This window comes from Filicampus tigris, chromosome 5 (genome assembly GCF_054856515.1).
Source record: "Filicampus tigris isolate MCC_2025a chromosome 5, RoL_Ftig_1.0, whole genome shotgun sequence".
Classification (NCBI taxonomy): domain Eukaryota; kingdom Metazoa; phylum Chordata; class Actinopteri; order Syngnathiformes; family Syngnathidae; genus Filicampus; species Filicampus tigris.
Window position 1 is genome coordinate 21,903,786 of NC_141221.1, and position 19,514 is coordinate 21,923,299.

Consider the following 19,514-nt stretch of genomic DNA (forward strand, 5'->3'; position numbering starts at 1 on the left):
GGTTAATGCTCCACATTGGTCAACGACATTTTTCTTCAGGCACCATGTTGGGCAACACTGGGTCGTTGGTGTCATTATTTTGAAACCATCTGGTAGCGGAGCGGCAGGTGGGTATGAATGTTTTTGTCACTGTCATAACCTTTCGATGTACTAATTTTTACGTAGAACAAGAACTGCACTGTAAAATATACGCTAATGTACATTTTATGTCGCAAAGAGGCACGTTAGCACGACCCCGTCGCAATGCACTCAAAACTTCAACTTAGGTTTTAAGTCTTAGTGGCTGTCAACTTCAAGGGGCAACTCTACATTTGTTTCTATTGGTATGTTCTTGTGAGAAATGTCAGGTACCGTCCCCGTCTTGTTTTTCCAGCTTTTGAACGTCGACGTTAACTGCTTTTTAAATTCTATTGCCTGTAGTCGTTGTTTACCATTTTTTAAATCCTGTAAAAGTTGTGAGACGTACAAATCAAATTGATTGTATTCAGCATGTTGCAGAAATTAATTTACTTTAAACACAAGAACGAGATTACCACCGAAATGAAAAACGGCACTTCTGTAAATGCAAGAATAGATTCGCTGTTATGAACCACAAATACCACCAAAAAATTGAGACATTGTATGAATTTTATATGCAATATATTATTTATATAATGAGAGGATTGATGTCCTTGCTGAAAGTTTAAAAATCCCACAGACAGGGAATGCAACATTGGCACTCTTGAAACTGAGCATGCGCAGAATACGTTGTAAACAATGAGACGAGACTATCAGACGGTCCTCAGCTTTGTGTCTGTCCACCACGTTATCTGTGTAAAACTAACGAGGACCTCCCAAAGCTCATCGTAAAATACAAAACATGTTGCTCTGTGAGTATGAGCACTCATTTTTATTTCATTTTTTTTTACAAGATGTCATCAGATACACTTTTGGTTTTATCGGCATCATCACCCCGAAGACGTATCGAATTTGTACGTTGCAGCCTGAGATCCCACCTCATATGACAGTTGGGTGTGACAGCATGCGATGAATAGACTAATCCATCCGTATAAAAAACAAATATGTATTTCTTTGTCGTATGTATTGCACATCTTGATAGTCCTTCCCCAAATTGCATCCGTTTCTCCTTTTTGGGCAGGATTTCATCAGAGCCGATTTTACCCTGCTAGCCATGCTCACTACCCGGCTGTCCAACCTCTGATATGATAGCAAACTGGCTAGCACAGGCTAGCTCTGCGTCTGTGTGGTTAGGTTTTGAGTTACGATGGGTTAACTATAACAACGGGCTTACAAGTGTCTTAACATCTCTACCAGGAACTGATAATAACGAATAAAAAGCGGATGAACACTTTGCTCACAGTGTGACAGATGTGGCACCGCTCAGCTAGGTGACAAGCCTGAACTACTGTATATGACTCTCGAAAAAGAAGGGGTGGAGATTTTTGCTCCTACAATGAAATATAATTTTTTAAAAAGATCAGCCTGCTTATGATAAGTAGAATTGCACATTTGCTGTCAAATACTGTGGGACAAACTAATATGTTTGGAGATTAAATTACACGCTCAGACGCTGTCGTCAAAGTTACCACATAGCTTTCAAGGAACTATGAGTATACCTTCTGTGGAACTGATGTCAAAATGCATTGTAACTTGCACGTATGAATTCCCTGGTGTTCATGTCGCTAAAGTGAAATATTTTTGGGGCGAGGTGTATATTTCTTGCCTGTGTGCTGCTGTAGACAGTTGTAATCCAATCATCAACCGCTGAGGAATTATTTCTGATTTCATAGCCCTGCATGCATATGCGAGCTAGAGTTTCCATCACTGAGCTGATTTTTCTGGATTGCTATTCATTGATCATTTTGTGGAAAGTCTGCGATAGTTTATTCTTGGGATTTATAAATCAGGATGAAATGATTGCTGTTATTAATAGGTGGTCATCCTTAGTTAAGTCATATTCTGGTGTTTTCCAGGGAGCTGAAGAATGGAGGCAGTTTTAACCAGGCTGAAGGGCCTAACTGCTGATGAACTGCGGGAGGAATTTGCCCGGGCAGATCTGAAGTGTGTCGCCATCACGGCCACCACCCGATCTATCTTTGAAAAAAAGTTGGCGCGAATGCTTGTTGGATCAGAGAGTGACACAACTGACACGGACAACGGTTCCTCTGCAAGGGATGCAGATGGTGTGGCTTCAGCAGCTGACCATGACAAACCTTTACCGTGTGCCAACTCAACTGGTGCAGCAAGCAGCAGCCCAAATGAGGAACTGGACTTTGGCTACGGTGTGGGGCTCAACCCGCCAGAGGAAGAGGAGATCTCAAACTCTCAATTCAAAATGAAAACTCCTTCAAAAGCAGCACAAGTATCCCCAGCCTTTTATTATGGAGTATGTCCACTATGGGAGGACATTTTGTCTCGAAATGGTAAGAAAGCATTGTTTTTTGTTGGTGTTGTTTTTAGGAGACGATCTCGACCTGTACCGTATTCACATCTAAGTGTTTCACTTTATCATCTTTGGCACACATTTTTCACCATTGTCATCTGTCCATTCTTCCCATCTGGACACTTACGCTTACTCTGTACTTCCAGTTCCATTTGTCTGTTTATTCATGTTACCTACATTCTTTTCCTATGTCTGTACTAGTTCTCGGTGCACCTCAACACGTTTGTAAGCTACTGGTATGTGCTTCCAAGCATTGATGTAGTCTCTCTTGAAGCATTCGTATTTGTGCTGTTAAACCTCTCCCATATAATGTCTGGCTCAATGTTCGTCTTATAGAAAATGCAATGATTTTGTTGTTGTTGTTTTCTGTCAGGGCAAGTACTTAGAATTTCAATACACAGCATCAAGGACAATAATGTCACGTTTACAACAAACAAGTACTTACACTGATTATTGTTTGTCCGTAGAAAGAACACATGTGTATACAGATAAGAAAGATGCCATTCAAGCTGTAAAGGGGATGAAGGGAGCACGTTTTAAAGCCTTTTCCACCCGTGAGGATGCTGAGAAGTTTGCCAAGGGGATGTGTGACTATTTCCCCTCTCCCAACAAATCTGTGACATGCGTGTCTCCTGTTAAACCAGGCCAAATCGTCAGTAAAGGTACAGTATGTGAAATAGTATTGTGAAATAGTATTTACCCCAATGCTTTGTATAAGTGCAAATCAAACTAAAGTGTAAATTAGAAGTTTCAGGGCTCTTTTACGCAACATCATTATCATTGTCTTGTTTGCTGAATATATGTGAATTCCAAATAACCTTTATGTTGCTGCTTTGTTTGGAAGTCTGTTCACATTCATAATTATAAATAGTTTTTATAAAGCACTAATTAGTAGGTGAACCTGGACTAAATTTAATCTAGCAGCCAATTCACTGTTTTTGAAAGGAGTGCTGGCCTCTCACTCTGTCGTCTTTGTCAACACACTAGACATCATGGAGGTGGACACCATTAACAGGGAACGAGCCAACAGTTTTAAGAGCCCACGCACCCAGGACCTGACGGCCAAGCTGAGAAAAGCTGTGGAGAAGGGAGATGAGGTGGCCTTCATTGACATTGTCTGGAGCAACCCACGCTATCTCATTGGATCAGGGGATAACCCCACTATTGTGCAGGTGAACATATGAAACACGTCATTTTCTACCTAATCAGTCTTCCACTTTAGTACTGATGTCATTTTTACATGCTAACCTATTATATGATAATCAATTACAAGGCATATCCCAGGACTTTTGTCCTTGTCGTGTATTCAGTAGTAAGGTGAGGTAAATGCTTTTTTATATTAGGCATTTCAGTGTTTAGAAGAGAGATCATTCGTCAGACTGTTTGATTGCAATGTGTGCTCAGGAGGGCTGCCGGTACAACGTAATGCATGTGGCAGCCAAGGAGAATCAAGCAGGCATCGCACAACTTCTGGTGGATACTTTAGAGAACCCAGAGTTTATGCGCCTCATGTACCCCGATGACCAAGAAGACATGCTGCAGAAGCGCATTCGTTATATTGTCGATCTTTACCTCAACACTCCAGACAAAGCGGTAGGTTTTTTAAAAATTTGTATTTTTTTAGCCCATCAAAACAAAAAACAAAAAGATTTGATCAAAGCATTTTTCTGGTCTGTGTTCCCACTGTATTTTGCTCTTTAAATGTGCCAGGGTTTTGAAACACCGCTCCACTTTGCCTGCAAGTTTGGGTGTCCAGACGTGGTCAACGTGCTGTGCTCGCATCCTGACACAGATAAGAACTGCAAGAACAGTGACAACCACAAGCCTTGTGATGTATGTGTTTATTTACATCCGAATCCCATGTTGGTTTTAGTAACAAGCCAACACATTAGGTAGCCCTACAGAGGGCTCCCGCGGATCCGTAAAACGTCTTAAAAGGCACAGAATCCATGAGTTTAAAAACAAGGTCTTAATTGGCATTAAAATGGCTTGAATCAATCTTTCAAAAGTCTTTAAAATGTTAACATTATAAGTAGTAGTAGTTATGATTGTAAATACTTGCAGATCTCAAAATAAATGAACAATCTTAATAAATAAATTTACCAAATAACTCTCGTGTAACATTGCATGATCACAATAGCGGAACCATCAAAACAGGGATTTGGTTTTAGTTGAACTTAAGAAGATATTTATGTACTGTAGCAACTTTGGACAACATGGGACATTAGTATTAAATGCAATTTGAAATGGAACTAGCCATAAAGTGCCCTTGCAGCCCTGGCCACAGTGGGGTAGTGGCGCATTGGAATTCAAATTTTGGCACAATAAGCAACACTGGGGAGCACAATTTTTCTTGTTAGATCTGACATCTGATTTTAACTAATGTTTGGGTACGGAATCCAATACTGATCTCAACTTATCTCTATCACGTCAAGTTTTAGAGCTGTAGGATCCCCGTTTCTTAAAAAAAAGAAAAGAAATATGTGTATGTAAATAAAAGCGTATGATGGAATACAAACTTTGAAAACTAAAAAAAAAAAACAGCATGGAATGAGATACAACTTACATACAACGGTATGCCAAAGGGTTCAAGGTTAAGAGAAAAGCCGGCACAAATCCTTATTTCCAATTATGCTAGCTTTCTGTTTGCAGATATTGATAGTCCTGACCTGTTAGGAACTGCACACACCTCTCACCGTACTGTCTCAATTGTGACTTCACAAACAAGTTGCAACGTAGGTGGAGATGAGTTCAATTGTTGTTAGTTCTTTCTATAGCTGATCAATGGAATTTGGTTATTGGAGGGTAAACTGTGGAGAAAAAAACTTGACTTGCTAGAAAAAAAAAAACGGACAAAAATTTTGGGATGAGCATGCGAGTTTTAGTTTTAATCAGCATAAAAATCTAACTCAACAACTTGTTTTTAGTTTTTTTTATCAAATTGTTCCCTAGTGTAATTAGTGAGTTTTTTATCGTGTATGACGATATTGAAATATTGATTGTATTTATTTATATGTTTATTTATTGCCATGTTTTGGTGCGTGCAACACTTTTTGGTTTTTGTGCATGTTTAGGTACTCCAAAATGTGATTTATTTGATATAAGAATAATATCTAAGGAAAAGAAAACTTCTTTTAATTGCAGTAGGTACCTTGCAGCGGAATCTGCTCGGACCCTAATTAAAAAGTCTTTAAGTCTCGAAATTAACTTACTTAAAGCTGCATACAGTGCATCCGCAGTGCTTCACTTTTCCTACTCTTTTTTTCTTACAACCTTATTCGTAAAGGTTTTTTTCATTCAAAATTCGACACGGTGCACCTTATAGTAACTTTTTTTTTTTTCCAATTTTTGCAAATATATGAAAAAAAAAATGAAAGAAGTCTTCACGGCCTTTGCCATAAGGCTAAAAATTGAGCTTGCTGTTTCTACGGAAACTCATTGAGATGTTTCTACATTTTAATTGGAGTCCACGTGATAAATTTGGTTTAGTAGGTATGATTTGAATGCTGCTTTGAAGGTCCCAAAGGCCCTCAGAGGGCACAGTGGCGAGGAGATTCAGAAGCATGCTTTTTAGAGCAGGCCACTCATCTAAACTGAGCGATCGGGGATGAAGGGCAATAGTCGGGGTATTGACCAAAAACTCTGTCAGGATTGAGGGTAAATTGACGGCCACAATTTTCCGAGATATCCTGAACGAAAACCAGATCCCGAGCCCTCTAGGCCTCAAAGTTGGATGATGGTTCATCTTTCAGCATGCAAATGACCCTAAACACGCAGCTGCGATATCAAAGTTGTGGCTTTGGGACCACTTTGCAAATGTCCTTGAGTGGCCCAGCCAGAGCCCATCACCTTCCAACCTGATAGAGCTTGAGAGCTGCTTAAAAAAGTAATGGGTGAAACTTGCTGAAGTGGACCAATTTTGTTGCATTATAATAAATTAGACCCAAGGCTGTAATTACTGCTATTGTGTGCATTGATGATGCATCAACAAAAATATCAGGTCACTAACGGGGTGTTGCCTGTATGATTTTGAGGGAGAAAAACAAATGCATTCACTTTTGGAATAAGGCTTTAACATCACAAAATGGAAAAAGTGAAGCACTGCGAATGCCTTCAAGAGATGCATAAAGGTTGATCACATAGAATACTAAATACTATTAAACCGAAGCAAATGAGTGCCATTGTGGAGCACCTTCAAGTATCATTTGTGTGAGTTTGTCAAGTTCTGACCTTATGGCTAGCTTTCCAAGTCTTTTGGCCGCAATCCATTGCTGCACATTGTTGACTAAATTTAGAGCATAAAGCATAAGCACATTCTTTCCCTTGCTAATCCAGCAACAGATGTATTGTGACAGCTGTGTGTATGATTAATTCACTCTTTTCCCACTTTTTGTAGATTATTTGTAGCAGAAAGAACACAACCCAAGAAGTGAGACAGAAAATTTGTGATTATTTGGAGGGTAAGAACAAACCGATTTCCAACCATTTATTTAATAATGTAATGCCCATGCTAACATGTTTTTTTTTTTTCAGAATCCTGGTTCAATAAGAGCATTGTGTTTTAACATTTTTAAGTAGAAATCGCAATTCCTAAAGAGAAAAAATAGTTGAAGGCTGTAGCATGGCGCGTCAATCTACTATAACAGCAAGTATGCACCAGGGTGGCAGAATGACATCAGAGCAATTTGATTGGATGCTGGTTTCTGTCCTTATGTTTTATGTCTTGTTAAAAAGGTTTTGGCGTAGGACATTTTGTATAATTTCTTAAAAAGGAAGTGAAGGTAAACATTTTTTTTTCGAGAATATGTTCTATGCAAGCCCACTAGTTGAAACAGGGCATTCTGATAAATATTGCGTTTGTGTAATAAGTGTTAATCCACTTGTTTTTAGCCATCTCTGGGGGACGGCCATTTTGTCTTCTGTCGACTGAAAATGACATCACTGCTCACAACGACCAACCACGGCTCAGATTCAGAAAAGAGGTCAGCCGTGATTGGTTGTTGTGAGCAGTTGTGATGTCATTCTCAGTCGACAGAAGACAAAATGACTGCCCCCAGAGATGGATAAAAACAAGTCGATTTTGCTGCTTAATTTATATTCCGCAAACGCAAAATTAATCAGAATGCCGTGTTTCAACTAGTGGACCTGCTGGGAACATACCATATTTTCCAGACTATACATCGCTCCGGAGTACAAGTCGCACCAACCATAAAATGCGTAATACAGAATAAAAAAAACATATATAAATAGCACTAGAGTATAAATCACCCCCCACGCACCCATACACCCCCTCTCGTAATCCAAGTTGTCTCTGTCGCGTAACGCAAATAAATGTGTCCATATAAATAAAATTGTGCGCTCAGTACACATCATTTCCACCGAGCTACGATGGTAACATTTAGCTAACATCCACACATGTAGTATTACAAGAAAGTTACAGTAAGATAACTTTAAACTCACCAAAACAGTCGTAGATCGATTAAATAAGTATTTTATTTATTGCCGACCATGTAGAATGTTTCCAAGTCTCCAAAAGTATCTTTGTATTCGGTCTATCTGTTCTCTCCTCCGCTCTCGTCCCTGCGTATGTGTGTGTGTGTGGCTGGCTGATGATGCAATACCATGCACTGCCAAGCACGGCGCCTTTTAAAGGAACAGTACACTATTTTGTATAGATGTATTGATAGACAGTCAAATTGTCTTTTTATCATACTATTTTAATTACTTATTTAATACAATATTAGATTTTAACCATTTAAATTATTCATGCATTTCAATAGCTTTTAGGATTTATCTTTATGTTCTTTATGTGGGTTAAAATAACATGTGAAATGATATACAGGTATAATGTGTTAATAATTTCACACATAAGTCGCTCCGGAGTATAAGCAGCCCGGCCAAACTATGGAAAAAAAAAAAAAAACCCGACTAATAGTTTGGAAAATACGGTATTCCTGAAAAAAATATGTTTGGGTTGACTAACGCTTTTAAATAGGAATTCAGCCCCCCAATTTTTTTTTTTCAAAAATATGTTCTATGCAGGCCCACTTGTTGAAACAAGCCATTGTGATTAATATTGCATTTACCGGTAGTTAAGCAGCAAAATCCAACCATTTAAAGCCATCTCAGGGCGGCCATTTCATATTTTTAACTGAAACGTGTCAGCCAATCAGTGAAGGGCTTCATTGACTAACAGATGAAACCAAAGGCAAGCGGAGATATCATTTAAGTTATACCATTTTATTTAAATTTAAATGTTTTGCGACCCTTGTGAGGATAAGCGGTATAGCTAATGGACATACGGATGTTTTTTAAACCACATAAATTCACTTCCCAAGAAGCCCATTTATCCCACACACAAAAATCAAAATTTCTCCACATTGTCCATCATGCATTCCAAAAAAAATTCATGTGTTCTACTCATTCCATTCCAACTAGACTCAGAATTTTGACAGAGTGTCTTTTTTGCGGGGAACTCTTGTCACATTGCTATTATTAAAGTAGCTGACCTCTCTTAAAAACATAGTAAAATTATTTTTGAATGGAATATCTTTGCGCAATACGGTATCCAAAAATACAATTATCATTTGTTCACACATTTATGTAGAGACATGTCTCTACAACTTTGTCTCTCTTCATCTCACTCAAAAACCTGAAGCATAACAGAAAAAGATCTCTGGGAAGATTCTTCTGCGTGACGCCATCTTTCTGCTTACTCACAGACCGCTGCTACATCCCCTTGCTCAGGCCGGCCGACAAAACCTCTCAGCCCGTCATCGGTGCTCCGTGGTCGCCCGAAGCCTCTGAAAGTCTCTCACTGATCCAACAACACGCAAAAAGCCCGCTGGATCCACTGATGACTGTCACAGCCTTTGCCGGTCCACTGAGTCCCTCCAAAGTAAGGGCTTCATTCACTCCTTATCTGCGTTCACCTAATTCGTTTTGGCAAAATGATCAAATGCAACGTCATAGATAATATTTGGACCACTCGTATGTTAGTAAACTATAATTGCCCCCTTAAGGCGGGTGATTTTCGCCGTTCCTGGAAGACGCTGCCGAGGAATCGAGCAGAGCATTTCCACAACATTCTGAAGTCGGATCCTGACCGTGGTGCAGAGCGGGTTGGCAGGCAAGGCAACATGATTTATAAACCTGTACACTGTTTGTAATTGTAGTTGTTTAGTAGCGGTTGTTGTTGTCTTTTCACACATTAAAGTTGTGGCTAATCCATTTTTCGCATTTTTATTTTTACCTTTACATTAGAATTCTTTAAAAATGCAAAACATTGTGGGGCTCTATTTATATAATTCAACTATTGTGAATGGGTTGCTATTTTGATATTTGCTCCAGTAGATCTGGAATAGAATGAAAACAAATCTACCCCTGGCACACTTGTGCACTTTGCCACGCTCGTATCAAACGGCTGTATATACTTGGAGCAACAGTCTCAATGATTCATATTCATGCATATTCTTCCTCCAGAGATTTGGCTCACGAGATGGGTCATCCCTGGGCGGAATACTGGGACTTCCTTGACAGTTTTGTAGATCTGTCATCAACCAAGGGTCTCCACAAGCTGGAAGAGTACCTGAGTAAGAGGGATTTCTTTCCGCGAACTTGTGAAGAGGGGGAGAATGAGACCAGCAACAGATTTAAAACTCCTTCCCCAGGTACCTTTTACCTTACTGTTAGTGAAAACACATTCACTATTTATAATATATATATATATATATATATATGTATGTATGTATGTATGTATATATGTATGTGTGTATGTATGTGCGTATGTATATATATTTGTTGAGCATGAAAAATACTACGACACACAACACGATGTTGAGCATGCACTCATTGAAGAGAGAAGGGGATGTCCTTACATTCCTTTGGCGCTGGTAGAAGTTTTTACAGTCTAAGTGATGTCCCACACAAGGATATACTTCGCATGCAATGGGATAAGGTACTAAAGGTTAACAAAACAAAATTGCTATCCCGGATTACACACACAAGACGGGCTGGGCATGTTTCTGTCAGTCAATGAAATGGCATCCTGACTACCGTGGCATAATCCACATTACGTTACATGTGTTGAAACACTAGAGATCAGACTATGCCTGTCCAATGTGACTGCTGCGAAGCACATGAAAAACGTTGTGCAGGCAATTAATGAAGGTGCCTCTGTGCTATTGCAGAAGAGAGCGGTCGTCTTTTCAGTCGGTACTTGACCCGGTTATGGACGATTAGAGGGACGGACAAAAACCCACTTCCGCGCTTGCTTAGTCCATCCTTCTTAAAAGACTTCTCGTGAACGGACGGACCATACGGGCGGACCGTTCCGTCCCTGGGACGAAATGCCCATCTCAGCATATCAGCATTTCAGAAATGAAGTGGTGTCTTTCTAGCAATGAGTCTTTGTGGTTTGTGTACTTTGGTCTTTGAATTGGGAGATGTATATTTCTGCCAAAATGAACAGTAGCATTTCATGTCCCGATACATCCGTCGCATCTATCGATAGGCCTTGTGATGGATAAACTTCTCTTTCCTAGATGTTTTCTGTTGCTTTATAGCCTACAATTCGGGGTGGGTGATAAAAGAAAATAAAAATCTATTTACTTTTTCACCATGTCAAAATGAAAGTAATTAAATTTGTAGATTGCGAGTGTTGGACTTTGGCACATTATTTTGAAACAATCCTCCCTGGTTGCAGGCAAGCCTAAGAAGTTCTGCAACTCCATCTCTGTCGGTGCCTTCTTGGATGAGGGTGAGGACATCAGCCTTGAGGAGATGAAGAATAGGCAGAATGCAGCACTCACCTGCATCACCTCCTCCGCCGCATCCATGGACAACCTGAAGGGCGCAGTGGGAGGTCACGACTTCCACATCATGCCAATGGGATTAAAGTATCGGGGGGGCGACCTGATCGAGACGGCAGCCGAGCAGGACCTGCTCTCACCCGCCGTCTGCAAAAATGGGGTGTGCTCCTCCTCAAGAGACGGGATATCCAATGGGGATAACCTATCGCCTCGGAGCTCCCCGTCCGCCTCCAGCTTGCTCTCACCGGTCTCCAACCTCTCAGTGGAGTTTGAGCGCATGTCGCTACAAGAAGCGCCTGACAGCCCCGACGGATGCAGGGAGAGAAGGAGCAGCGGCGGGAACCGGCACAGGGAGACCCTCGACTCCGTTAGCACAGACCTGAGCTGCGGGCTGAAGCGGCTGTCGATTGGCCACAGCGGCCAGAACAAAGAGGCCTTGAAGGGAGGGGACGCAGAGGAAAGGTGCGGCAGCGGCAGCTCCGAAGAGTTCTTCGAGGCAGGCGAGGACAGCCTGGAGCTGATGAGTAGGACAAGGGGGGCGGCGGCGGCTTCAGGGGTGCGCAACTTGTGTGCAAGGTCCAAATCATGGGATCATGGTGGGAGAGACCTGAGCAGCTCGGGGTCATCAGCGTCCTCCTATAAGTCCTTGGATAATTCCCATGAGTTCCTTCCGAGGACCCCGCCTCACAGTAGAAGAGGACTCTTTATCGATGGGTGAGTGTCAGCGTTATAATACTTTGGGGACTTTTCATCATCGTCCATTTTTATTTGGTTTTGACTTTTCTTTTTTAAATTCAGTTGTAATTCGTTTTTATGATTTTTTTTTTTTTTTCAAGAGCTTAATTTTTTTGTTTTGTTTTTATTCATTTTAGTATTTGTTTTACATATTTTTTAATACGCAGTATGCGTCGAGTGCAACATTACACATAACTTGCTCAGGGCGTTGTTAGTGAGCAGGCCCGTTGTCATGGTGAGGCAGCCATGAGTTCTCCCGCCAGGACGCTCACCTCTTCCCATCGCATAACAAAAGAAACAAACGTTGCTAGTTGATCATCTGGCCCACAACACACAGTTTAGGTTACGGTATTTCTTTAGTGACAGCTATCCTGGTACTCTTCTGACACACAACAGTATTGCGCTGTGTAAAAATAAGAATTCATGTTTTTTTCAACTTTTGCATAATAGGATCTTCCCTCTTTGTTCTTTCCGCGCACTTTCCTGACTTTCAACAGCTTCTCCATTTTTTTCCATGGACATAGGCCCGCCGCTAAGACCATGGGTGTGCATTGAAATAAAGCATGGAATAATTTATAAGATCCATGGTTGGTTACAAAAAGTGAATTCAGCAAAATAGTTGCATAAAAAAAAAGGAAAATTGCAAACACAAAACAACAGTTGTATTTTCACAGCAAAGTAACCAACATGAACTGAGTGTGGCCAGATTTTGTCAAGTTCGCTGAAGCTATGTAATGGTAGAGTGTCTGAAGCTTACTCATAAGTTGAATTTTGGCTTTCAAACACAAAGAAAACATTGACAGAGTGACTGGGGCGTTTGAAAGTTATCACTGCATTTCCCTCTCCCATGAAGACATGGATCGGTCTTATTTGTTGATCGTTGAGTCGTCACAGGCACAGATATGAGGTCAGCCGTACTGATTGATGTTTTCACAGGGATTCACCTACCAAGTTGGACAGAGATGTGTTGTCAGCAATAGGCGATATAGCGGTGGATCTCCAAAAGTATCCCAGTATTCACAAGTGGATGAGCACAATGAGTTCCTACTCTTCTTCAGACATGGAAAGGTTTGTACGTGTATTGAATAGTACACTTGGCTTCGCTAACTCAGGTTTTTGTTCTCTATAGCTGAATTCATCTGGTTAAAATATGACAATGCTAATGATCGTTCATCGTACACTGCATTGTTATATAATCTCTGGCCACATTTTACTTAACGAATTACCCCTTTTTTTTTTTTTTTTTTTTTTTTTTAATAAAAACTAAAGTTCAATTTCTTTAATTCACATTGTGCATAGCGGCAAGCCATTTTCTTGCATAGGAATATTTTCTGTGGGGCAATTTCAAACCCAAATATACATTTCAGTTTAAATTTAAGCGTTTCTTGCATAAACAGCATAAGGCATTCATTAAAAAAGGCATTAATAGCCTTTTTGCAATTGCACTCAAGTAGCGAGCATTTTTTTTTTTTTTGCAGGTTAATCCCAGGGAACTGAAGCCAGGGCTTTGTTAAAAAATCAAAATATGACAATATAATGAATTAAAAATGTTGTGTATAGAATCAACAGTTTGTCCTTAAATTCAGAGTGTGTACAACAGTAAAGTTTGTTTTCTCGTCTAAAAGCAAAGCTAACTAGGTTTTTAAAAGCTCTGCTGTAATGTAATTTTATAACAAATTATTTGTATTGAAACATTGCTGTGCAAAATAATTTACAGTAGTGCATTTCAGCAACAATTGTTTTTGAAAAAGTTCTGTTATCATTGGGAGGTGTGTTTACAAATATTCAAATTATTCTCTAACAGTTGATTTGAAAATTAAGGGGAAAAACATTTGCATAATAATTTGGACCACAATGTTACTCACTCAGCGAGCCTGTTTACCAAAAAGCACGGAAATGTACCGTTGACTGTGTCCAGTTGGCCGAGCCCTGCAGTGGTGAAACCGCGACTCAGGATGCAGCATCAGACTCCCGGCTCTCCGTCCGGTGTCCTCATGTCTCCCTCGGGTCGCTTCAGTCCCGCCCGCCAGGCCGCCTCACCGGATTTCAGCCCCAGCCGCTACAGCCCCGCCAACGTGAGCTACATCCAAAACATTCGCCTCAAGCGCTTGAACAAGTCGTCGATTTAAAAAGGTCTACTTCCCAGACACGTCATCCTCTTAAAAAAACATACATTAAAGACTGGAATATCATAAACAAGTTCTATTATTGAACTGCAGCACACACGATATTTTAAAAAAAGGATTTAAAAATCTGAAAAAGAAACCTCAGTGATGTGTGTACTTTATCGGTGCAGACCGTGTAATTTGACGGTGATGTTGTGTGTGGCAAGTGTGGAGCACCTGTATCATAGCCCAAGTCAATGTTTTTGGATATTGTGAATACAAGCCGCACTCCCCAAAGTCTGTCACACAAAAAAAAAACGTTTTAAGTGTGGGGTTGTCAGCACTAAACATGTTCTTAAATAAAAAAAAAAATCTTTTTGTATGTTGGTCAGTAGCACAAAAATGTTTTTTATTATCAAAGATGTTAAACCAACTGCCATTTCCTGCATTTTCCTCAGTTGAGTACTTGCCTTAATTTTCTGAATTTGATGGACTCGTTCTGTCACATAATCTAGCTCACATCTGGACAACCTTACTGGCTGTAGCATTACAGCAAACCCAGGAAAACTGAATGAATCTTCCATTCTTTTATTTTGTTCAATAAATGGATTTGTTTTTATCTTTTCTCAGTGGATCCAGGACGTCTTGACTTTTCCTTTTTGCAACCTTTCTGGACTGTTCTCATGTTAGTCTCAAGTCGCTTCCATTGTGGGAGACTTAACACGCACACAGGGGAGTCAAGTGTTACATTGCAATTATATAGCAGAGGAAAACTATAAGGACAAGTTGAGAGCTGGTAACTGTCATATTTTATTTTTTAGTTATGAAGAGGAATCGCTGGCTGACACGTAAACGTTGCAGATATTTCCATCCAATATAAGTAATGGAGGGAAGTGTACAAATATTAAAAGGGGCAATGCATTTTTTGTAAGAGGCGAAAAAAGGCCAACAAGAAAAACGATTTCCACTTACACTTGATTTGCTCTGAATGTAATTTTTGGTGAACTCAACCTTTCTCAGAGAGCACAAACAACTTTGCTGAGGAGATTGTTGTCACGCTTGTGCTCTCAGGTTAGAAGCGGAAATATTTTGCTCTTTGAATGTTTCTGAATGTGTAGAGCTTTGCAAAAGTGCCCCTAAAAACTTAAACCATGCTTCTTGTGCTTTTTGCATTAACTCCTGATGAAATCTCTTCCTGTATGTCAAGGACGTGTTTGCTTTCAAGTAGTCAATAAAACATCACTCCTACTTTACTTTTGTCTATGATCCTTTTTAATATGTCACAAATTGGTCAGTGACAAATTCTGTCTTCCATTGTTGTATTGCATCTCGACTGCAGAAGGAGCCCGGCTGACTGGGCGAGCGGTGGGGTACGTCCTCGACTGTTGGCCAGGTCTCATAAAGGCAACCAACCATTCACACTCATGTCGATGAACAATAGGTCCTTCAGTTACGCAAACATGCATCTTTTTGGAATGTGGGAACATGTTGGGTGATCCAGAGAAAGCAAAATAGCTAATGGCAAGGTGACATTAAACCTAAATATGGTTCCAGTTATAGGGGCGGGGTCTGCTACAATGATGCTGGTAAATAGCCCTAACTGTTGACTCTTGAAAGGAAAAAAACAAATTTGAACCCTTCGGTATAACCTGGAATTCTGCATAAATTGGACAAAATGTGTCTTCATTAAGTCAAAACAATAGACAAACAGTCTGCTAAAACAATACAACACATACAATTATGTTTTTATTACACACATATAGGGTTGAAAAAGTATGTAAACACCTAGGCTTGTGCTTCCCGACATTCATTTTGCTAAGGTACCCAGTTTACACTGAAAATCTCAGAACACCCCCCCCCTAAAAAAAAAAACAATACATATATATTGTAAACTAAAAAATGATCTTGTCTCATCAAATTCCCTTTAGTGTGTTGGACACATCTGTTATTCTGTTTTATGGATGGCAAAAAGTGGAAAGAATTGCAAAAGTATCTCTGAAAGCCTTGATTTCCATCAGCAGTTGGTAAGACAGGGTATCTATACATTAAGAAAACTGTTTTGTACTGCTGTACACTTCCGGAATCAGAGCCTGGTCACATGCTACCTGAAAAAAAAAAAAGAATTACAGTACCAAGTTAGACATTTTGCTGGAGAACTTGACCATCTTCATGCCAACAGAATCACAGCAGCAGTTGATGGTAAATGAAACAGAAGATTGACTCAAAGGCCAGACAACAGAAGAAAATAGGCTGCATTCAGAGCCCTGACCTAAATCCAATTGAGTTGCTGCAACATTCCCACCAGACGTCCCATCCAATGAATATTGCTGAACTGCGCGTTTTGAAAAAAAAAAAAGGTCCAAAATTTCTCTTGACCGTTGTGCAAGTTTGATCTGCAACTATAGGAAATGTTTGGTTGTGATTGTTGCTGGCGAGTGAGGATCAACCAGTTATTACAGTAAATCCGAAGATTAACGACATACCTTTTCCACCTTGCGCTGTTATGTTTACATGTTGTGTCCAGTTAAGAAATGGTTTTAGTGTAAGCAGAATGGATGACGATCAGATCAGATCACATTTTAAGCCGGGTCATGAAGGGTCCACATATAGCAACTTTAAGGACAACAGTGACATCTTAACTAAACCAACAACAAACAAACAACTATGACCAAACAGCTAAGGAGCCGGACTCAAAGCCCATAGCCCTACCCGGTGTGAAGAGTAGAGACCAATCTAAAATGGTTTACTCTTCTTTGACAATGCAATGTAAATGGTTGATCAAACATGCCCTTTTGGCGTCTCCTGAGAAAATGATTTTGGAGGAACTAGGATTCTGCCCAAAACATTTAATGTAGACAACAATTACCTCTATCTTTTGTTTTCAAGTGACAATATGCAGCTAACAGTCAAATATTTCTCTCTGCTTATTACCCAAAACCAAAATAATGTTAAATTGTGAAAATGAATTACTAATCCACAAAACTTGATCATATCAAATGTTAATTTGTCAATGTTTATTTGTAATCAACATGGAACCGAGCGAGAACATTAAATTAAGTCAAACCCAACATTGTTTTCCAAGAATTTGTTCTATGCAGGCCCACTAGTTGAAACAAGGCATTGTGATTAATATTGCGTTTGTAGAATATGAGCTAAGCAGAAAAAAAATCAGTTTTTAGCCATCTCAGGGGGCGGCCATTTTTTTTCACTTCTGTCGACTGAAAATGACATCACAGATGGCTCAGGTAACAACCAATCATGTCTCAGCTTCAGAAAACAGGTGAGTTGTGATTGGTTGTTACCCGATACCGCTTCAAGTAGTATTCAAAACAATCCCTGGTTTGAGATAAATAGGCCTGACACCATAGTAAGAGAATGCTTGCACCACCAAGCTTCAGTCTTCAGTGTATTGTGGCTTGTATTCAGTGTTTGGGGGTCGTCTGACAAACTGTCTGCAGCCCTTAGACCACCCATCTTACTTTTGTCAGTAAACAAAATGTTTCTCCAGTTCTCTTTAGGCCAGGACCTTGGCTAATTGTATCCTCTTCACCATGTCTTTTTTTAATGGTGGGATTTCGCAGGAGCTTCTTGTTGCTGGATTATCTTCACAAAGGCATCTTGCAATTGTCACTGTACTCACAGGTAACTTGAGAGCGTCTTTGATCTCCCTGGAGCTGATCATCAGTCGAGTCTTTGCCATTCTCTCCATTCTTTGATCCATGTGAATGGTTGTTTAAAGCATTGGAGATCATTTTCACCAAGCGGCCTAGTATTTGCTGCAATGTTTTCCTTTCTCCAATCAATGTTTTAATCAAGATACGCTGTTCTTCTGAAAAATGTCTGGAGCAACACATTTTTCTCAGGTTTTCAGAGAGAAATACAATCCATGCGTGACGTGCTGGGTCATCCTTAAATAAGGGACATCCGTTTTTTCACACAAAGAATGACCTCACTAATTGGACTCCACGCTGCATTTTTTTTTTTTGCATTCTTTCAGTTAATTATTCAATTGCATGGACTAAGGAGCATGCATATGAAGAATGTTGGTCTCCTAGTTTTCTCTACTACACCTACTGGTATATTGTTTGCCATGTAGTAATAGAATTTCGAACAAAAACAGTGATTGTATTTGTCGCTAGTGGTATAGTGGTACATTCGCCTGAGTTGTGTGCGGACGACGTGGGCTCGATTCCCGCCAGTGACGGTGTCTGTGTGTGCCCTGCAACTTGGCGACCAGTTCAGGGTGTAGTCTGCCTTTCGCCCGTCAGTCAGCTGGGATAGACTTCAGCACCTCCTTGCCAACCTATATAGGATAAGCGGCGATGAAGTTGACACACGACAACAGTGATTGATCTGGTTAACCCGAAAACACTAACGTTAAAATGAGTAACACCATCACTAACGTCGGGTACATTTAACCCAGTCCCGGATAAGATGCAGTTTTCATAAATTCATGTAAAAGTTTAACACTGCATTCCAAATTGCTAGTTGTCTCCTTTAATTTCCCAATACAAAATATCAAATAAAAAAAATTGTGTGGGTGAAAATCACCCGACGTTAGTGTTCTAGGGTTAAAGCGGAAGTCAACCCAAACATTTTTTTCCCCAAGAATATCTTATATGCAAGCCCACTAGTAGAAACAAGGCATTCTGATTAATATTGCCTTTGAGGAATATGAGTTTAGCAGCAAAATGCGCGCGTTTGTAGCCCCCTTTTCTTACAGGGGCGGCCATTTTGCTACTTTGTCGACTGAAAATGACATCAGTTGCTCAGGGCTCAGATGACAACCAATCGTGGATCATCTTCAGAAAACAGGTGAGCCAGATTTGTCGTTACCTGAGCAATCAGAATGCTGTGTTTATACTAGTGAAGGCGCATAAAACATATTGTAAAAACATTTTTGGGGTCGACTTCCCTTTAAGCAAGTTGGACTGCTATTATTTTGAACACAACTTTAAATGTACCTTTACAACACATCAGCCTGAGCCCGGTCTAATGAGGTGAAATTTGGTGACTCGTGTGATATGCTGACACCCAGTGGTGAGCATTTGACAACATTTCGCTGGTTCGTTATTTGTCAGTCCGTCATTTTTCGTGACGAACTGAATTGTAATTGTCAGTCCGTCAGTTAAGGCCATTGGTCCGTCAGTCGGTCCCCCCACCCCAAAAAAAAAGTCAGAAAAACAGGCGTCCAACAGGCGGTTCGTGACGATTACACTGATGGATGAAAACCCACTTCCGTCATTCGTCAATCCGTCATTTTTAAAAGGTGTCCCATTCTTTGTCAATCGTCAGCAAAACAGGCGTCAGTCCGTGACAGACTGATGGACAGCTCCGTCAGTCTGACGGAATGCTCAAGCTTTGGTGTATAACTTATGAGGTGCTGTTTGAGCTTCAATGTAATACTGTACCACATTTGAA

General features: G+C 40.2%; 1 protein-coding gene across 4 annotated transcripts; it reads left to right on the plus strand.

Annotated features, from left to right (window-relative positions):
* Window positions 1–7: 7 nt before the first annotated feature.
* On the plus strand, window positions 8–15,346 carry ankle2 (ankyrin repeat and LEM domain containing 2). 4 transcript variants are annotated; one of them, XM_086029834.1, is made up of 13 exons: window positions 8–107; window positions 1,974–2,423; window positions 2,911–3,105; window positions 3,431–3,615; window positions 3,848–4,036; window positions 4,154–4,276; window positions 6,840–6,903; window positions 9,166–9,341; window positions 9,466–9,572; window positions 9,926–10,113; window positions 11,148–11,967; window positions 12,925–13,056; window positions 13,907–15,346. In XM_086029834.1, the coding sequence occupies exons 2-13, from the start codon at window positions 1,985–1,987 to the stop codon at window positions 14,115–14,117; spliced, it is 2,829 nt and encodes a 942-aa protein (XP_085885960.1). In that variant the 5' UTR covers window positions 8–107; window positions 1,974–1,984; the 3' UTR covers window positions 14,118–15,346. The 4 variants fall into 4 exon arrangements, with proteins under 4 accessions (XP_085885960.1, XP_085885959.1, XP_085885961.1 ...); XM_086029833.1 differs by lacking the exon at window positions 8–107 and adding an exon at window positions 727–869; XM_086029835.1 differs by lacking the exon at window positions 8–107 and adding an exon at window positions 904–971.
* Window positions 15,347–19,514: the final 4,168 nt, after the last annotated feature.